Source organism: Trachemys scripta, chromosome 13 (assembly GCF_013100865.1).
Source record: "Trachemys scripta elegans isolate TJP31775 chromosome 13, CAS_Tse_1.0, whole genome shotgun sequence".
NCBI lineage: Eukaryota > Metazoa > Chordata > Testudines > Emydidae > Trachemys > Trachemys scripta.
This window is the reverse complement of record NC_048310.1, coordinates 4045098-4051097: the sequence shown is the minus strand read 5'-3', so window position 1 is coordinate 4051097 and position 6000 is coordinate 4045098. Positions and strand designations below refer to the sequence as shown.

Here is a 6000-nt window from a genome sequence, read left to right as displayed (position 1 = left end):
TTGGAATTCCTCAACTGAATCCCCGGCCCCCCCGGTAGCTGGCCCGTTACATTTGGGGGAGAAAGGCAGCTGCAGCCATCCGTGTCTGTCCTGCATCGGGCTGCAGTTTGCTGCACTTCCTTCCTTTCCAGCTGGATAATATTCTGAGCTCCTGTTTCCCCTTTCATTCCTGAGGAGATGGCACAGTCGTGCAGGCAGTGAGTGAAAACTCAGGGCTGAGACTGCTAAAGCCCATGGGCTCTGCTCTTCCCTTAAAAGCAAAAGGGGAACGGAGGGCCATACACTTACATGCTTGGGTCAGCTGCTCAGGGAGAGAACCGGCTTTCCCAAAGGGAGCACTGTGCATGACTGCTCCACTCCTGATCACCTGGGGAAGAAAGATCCTCTTTGACGCTGCTGCTGTTTCTCCTTCTTCCCAGCCAAATCCTGATGTCTGGAGGATGTTTAATATACATTAATGGAGATATCTCATCTCCTAGAACTGGAAGGGACCTTGAAAGGTCATCGAGTCCAGCCCCCTGCCTTCACTAGCAGGGCCTAGTACTGATTTTGCCCCAGATCCCTAAGTGGCCCCCTCAAGGATTGAATTCACAACCCTGGGTTTAGTAGCTCAATGCTCAAACCACTGAGCTATCCCTCCCCCCAATCAATATGTAGCTTGTACTGTTGCGTGCTGAGATGAGAGGCTGAGAATTAAAGGCCGAGGCAGCTTCCAGTTATAAAGCAGGTTTTTGATCCCTCTGTCAAATTTTACCCAAAATAAACCTATCCACCTGTGAAACTTCAGATGGGTTCTGCCACCAGCCTAGTTCTCCTAGGAATCCTGTGAGGCAAATTGGAAAAGAGGGTTGGGTGCCATGAGGGGTCCAGAACCGAGCTGATTAATTTCTTGAGAAGTTTCCTACTCAGAACTCTGAGGGGAAACTCAAACTTGTTCTGGTTGGCTGGGCTTGTGAGGCCATTCACTCTGGTTCTGTCGGTCTGCGGGGTGGTAACTTTTGAACTCTTCAGCCAATCAATTCCAAAATTGCAGGGAATGTTCCAGCCAGCCGTGGCCAGAACCCTATTGATTGCAGGGAAAATCAGAAAGCTGAAAGGGGGGAAATGGGGAGTATATGGAGCCCCTGGCCTTTGTTTAGCTTCAAGCACCTCTGCAATTTTCTATGGATCAAACAACTGGATCATGGCCTTCAAGCATAAGGAGAGCCCTTCTTGTCCTCCCAAGAGAAACTAACTTTTGGACACCCAGACAGATAACAACCACAGGGTACAGAATGGGGGGATTCTGGTTTGGGGGTGGGAGAATGGGGAGTGCACAACTCCTGGCAGTGGGAGAATGCATAAGTCCCTACAATAGAGGGAGATGTGAGGGTGGCATCTGGGAAGATTGTGGGGGGGCTGCCAGGAGCACCTCATGTGAGCAGTGCACTCTCCCTATACAAGCTGTAAGTGTATGACACGCTAATCTATTGGTCTGGATGAGGACTGGTGCAGGTGGCGTTATGTGTTAGAACTTTCATAGATTAGAATAGGTGCCTTCAGGGGAAGCTTTGCACCTTAAATATCAGAGGGGTAGCCGTGTTAGTCTGAATCTGTAAAAAGCAACAGAGGGTCCTGTGGCACCTTTGAGACTAACAGAAGTACTGGGAGCATAAGCTTTCGTGGGTCAGAACCTCACTTCTTCAGATCCACTTGCATCTGAAGAAGTGAGGTTCTGACCCACGAAAGCTTATGCTCCCAGTACTTCTGTTAGTCTCAAAGTTTGCACCTTAAAGCAGCTAAAGTTTCTTCCTTTAGGCATGTGTGGGGTTCGTGAGTGCACAGCTCCTCTTACAGAGCTTGGGGAACCCTGCGGCAGCCAGATGGGAGCTTCTCCACTCATGCACAAGTGTTTAGGAGCCTCTCCCACTCTGTGAGCCATGAAGAGTTCCTCCTTTGGGTGCCACTCGGGAAGCTCCCATCTGGATGGTATGGAGAGCCAGTGACCCCAACCCTCACTCCTCTAGCAAACTCCCAAGTTCTAGCCTGTCTCAGTCAGGCTGTAATTCTTTGCACTGTAGCACTTAGGGAACTGCTTCCATTTTACATATGGAAGACTGGAGCTCAGAGGGTAAGTGACTTACCTGAGGGGTCACAGCAAGTCAGGGTTAGAACCCACATCTCAGAGCCCCTGTGTGTGTTCCTGGATCGCTTGTCTAGGAGCTGGCTGGTGGCTAGCTTCACTCTGAACTAGTATTCAAGCTGGCGAGGTCAGGTAATGGCAGTACCACCTCGTTGATCAGTGCTGTAGCTGATGATGTCGTCACTAAGCATCCAGGCTGTAGCATGTGCCTGCTGGAGGATCTATTCTGGAAGTGTCCTGATCTGTGTCTAGGGTACTGACACGGTCCCCATCACCGTAGTATCTGAGTATCTCAGTCTTTCCTGTCTCTCTCCTCATGCACCCTGTGGGGCAGGGCAGTTATCCCCACTGTACCACTGGGGAGCTGAGGCTAAGTGACGTGCCCATGGTCTCACAGGGAGTCTGTGGCAGAGCAGGGAACTGAACCAGTGGGCCATCCCTCATCTCTGGCAAACGTGTGCAGGCAGAATGACCAAGGGAAGGAGGAGTTGGAAGTGTCCATAAAACACCTTCTGTGTCTGGTAACCCTCTGGCTTCACTATCCAGAGACCATTGCTGACATAGCCCTGAGACCCACCCCGCTCCCCCTGAGGCCATGAGTGGGGAGAGCAGAGCACTAGGACTGTATTTGCAGAGGCAGCAGCAGTCTGATTCCATCTAAGACAAGCAAGTCCTTTCCTGTCCTCACAGCGTGCCTAGAGACCAGCTTCCTGTCACCCACAGTCCTGAGGAACCCTCCCCCTGTGGAAATAGTGTATAAATGTGTTTACCATTTCCCATTCTGCTGCCAGACAGCTGAGAGCTTGTCGACAAATGGGGGTGTGAAACTACATCCTCCTAGGACAGTTCAGGCAAGTGCCCCCCCTCCGACCTGCAAAAGCTTGCACACATCCGTATGGGGGGCTAGCTGGGCAGGTTCACTCACCTGTCCTCTAAGCTAGATCCCTAGCAGCCGACTTCTGGTCCTTGCAGGAGACCATGCTCTGAGGCCTGTTTAGTGTGTGTCTCCCCCTTCCCCCCCACTGGCAGACACTGTCCTCACAGTGAGTGCAGACCACTGCTCCCTGCTGGTGGGGGAGTCGGCACACTGCCCTGGGCTGCACAGATCTGCAGGTGCTGCCTTACCTTTTTGGGCAGGTGCATGCAGTGTTTTGTGTACCCCTCCTGAGGCAGCCCAGGTGCTAACACTCTCCTCTCCCACCTCTGTTCTTAGTGAAGTTCATGCGGGAAGTGACTCCCTACATTAAGAAGCCGTCGCTGGTGTCAGACCTCCCGTGGGACGGGGCAGCTCCCCAGTCACCGAGCCTGAGTGGCAGCGAGGACTCCGGCTCCCCGAAGCACTACAATGGCACCAAAGACAGGAAGGTGATCCCTCTGAAAATGTGCTTCGCCGCCAGGAACTTGAGCATGCCGGACCTGGAGAACAGGTGAGCTGGAGCCTAGGGAGACAGAGGCCTTGGCGTGTGGCAGGCTGCTCTGGGCCTATCTGCCTGGCATTTTGGGTGCAGGGAGGAGTGTTGACACAGGCTGGCGGGACATGCAAGGTGAGAAATGATCCCTTTTTGGCTGCTTTGCAATGTGTAAAGGCGTCTGGAAGACTTTTAAAAAGCTGCTTTTTCTGCTTGGCTTCTATCTGGATGTCAGGAATGTGGAGCCTCGTGTGTCTGTTTTCCTGGAGGGCTCTTGGGAGGCCAGAGAACTGCAGGAGTGTCCCAGGCCCTAGTTATGGGGGTAGGAGTGTGAGTCTGAGATTCGTTTCTCCCAGGTGCCCATAGGAGCTGGAGTTAAATGGGTGCTTACAATGACAAACAGGGTTTGAATCCCTCCCCCTCCACTTGCAAGCCCTTGTGATGTCAAAGTCCTGCTAGATCTATTTGTTTTGAATCCTCCAGCAAACAAAGGCAGATATGAGACACCTGCATTCCTGATGCAAAACCAACCAGGAAAAACACACCAGACTTTGGCTGTATGTCAGGAAAGGGCACAGATGTTTCTCTTCCCTTGTAGGCCTCCTTAGGTGCGAGAGATCCAATGGCATGGGTTTGTTCCTTCGGGCAGGTGGGGGGAGCTGTTCTGCTTATCACTGTGATGAACGGGTGGGAGTCGGGTCTGCGCTGGGTCCCCCAGCAGTGTGAATGCCTTTGCAGCTGACCTTGTGGCAGCAGCAATGGGGCTTTCTACAAGAGAGGCTGATGCTGCCTTGAGTGAGCTGTGGAGCTGGTGGCCTGACTGTACTTCCCGACATTCGAGGTGGTAACCCTGCTGCTGGTTCGTTCTGGCCAGGTAACTTCCCCTCAAGGGGTGCTGATCCTGCCTGGGAAGAGGATAGAGCTAGGAGTCCGGAGACTTGCATTCTAACGCTGCCTGCAGCTCCGACTCCTCTGACCTGGCACAGTCACATCACTTCTCTGGGCCAGTTCTTACCCTCCTACGCCTGCAGGGTGATGTGTGGGTTAACCAGCCCGGTTTTGGAGAGCTGAGCTCTTCAGCTGGAAGGGGCTATAAAGGGGTCATTATTTCACATAAGTCCCCCCCCCCGGCAGTTTCAGGAGGATCTGGCAGTGTAGACTTCCTGTCCCAAAGCGTTCAGTGAGGAGCCTGCGTTCCACCCCAGAAGTAGCTGTTTCATAGGTGGGTGTGGTTATTCCTTATCTGCCACAAAGTGGGAGTTGGGAGCCTTAACTAGTGCACGTGACCCAAGTGGATTGAGTCAAAGGTGATATACAAGTGCAAGGCTCCTCCTTTGGCTGTATTAACTTGCACCCAGGGTCCCGAACACAGGGCTCCGTTGTGCCAGGTGCTGTACACCCACAGGGAGGCCTGTGGAGCTGAGTGACCCAGCGCCTGACACGCATGGGGCGGGAAGGTGAGGGGAGCAGCAAGGTCCATGGCCACGGGCCATCTGTGCAGATGAGCAGCAGTGGGATCTGCAGCATCTGTTCGCAGTCACAGCAGAGATGCGTCTGGAGAAGCGGGGTTGTGATCCATCTAGTTCAGCTGTGTCTCTGCTTGCAGCCAGGTTACGTGTAACGCCTGCGTGTTTAGCGTCTGGTTGAAGACAAAGTGTCCTCTCCTGGTGCCTTTTGGGAGGGGCTGGCTGGCTGGGTGTCCACAGGATGTTTGGCTAATCTGCGTGTTGAACTCTTTCCATGGAGAAGATACCTGGCCTTGCGCCACACGCACATTCCAGTGGAAATGGCAGTTCCTCTGCTGGTCCGTGTCCCCGGGATCGGTTCTGGAGACGATGCTCGAGCTTCAGCTAAGCAGCAGAAGATGGACTAAAGGAGACTTAGGGTGGGAACAGCTGCGCCTCAGGCCAATCTCCTGATTCACTCATCAAATCGTAACTGCAGCTTGCAGGAAATTCTCAGTGGTTTGGCTACCAACCAGGTCTCTCCACTCAGCGCCCCTCCTCCCCCCAGCTGGCTGGCTGCCGCGTGGGACAGGCAGTGTTTGCATTTTGCTGTCCTCCTGGGGTAGAAGGCTCCAGCTCAGGGAAGGATCCAAACCCCCACATCTAAATTGCCTTTCTGGCAGTTTAACTTTCTTCTAAAACAGAGTTCAGATGGATTTGGGCTGAATCTCATCCAGGCCTTCCCCTGCTCTGGTAGCGCCCATCTGCCCTGTCACACACCTGCCAGGTGGGGGCGGTATTGCGTGTAGTCCTGCCAGTGAGTGGTGGTTGGGGGCAGTTAGAGGCTATTAGTGATCCTGTTGGGTGCGTGTGTGTCGGGGGGGGGGGGGGGCGCGAGGGGGAATCTTGGCTGTGCTTATTTTCATTCTCTGCCCTTGCCACCTCTTCTTTGTACCTGCCAAGTGGCTGTATCTTATGTCCAGCCGGGGGCAGAGTTGGAATGTCACACCTAGTCCATGGTCCC

At 53.5% G+C, this 6000-nt stretch overlaps 1 protein-coding gene across 2 annotated transcripts in view; it reads left to right on the top strand.

Annotated features, from left to right (window-relative positions):
• The first annotated feature begins 3215 nt into the window (after window positions 1-3215).
• SNTB2 (syntrophin beta 2) overlaps window positions 3216-6000 on the top strand; it is a 28015-nt gene continuing 25230 nt past the window's right edge. The window contains exons 1-2 of one of the 2 annotated variants that reach the window (XM_034788239.1): window positions 3478-3549; window positions 5281-5416. In XM_034788239.1, coding sequence (XP_034644130.1) covers window positions 5367-5416 — 50 coding nt within the window. In that variant the 5' untranslated portion in view covers window positions 3478-3549; window positions 5281-5366. Of the gene's footprint in view, window positions 3550-5280; window positions 5417-6000 lie in introns of both variants that reach the window. The other variant, XM_034788237.1, reaches the window with a different exon arrangement.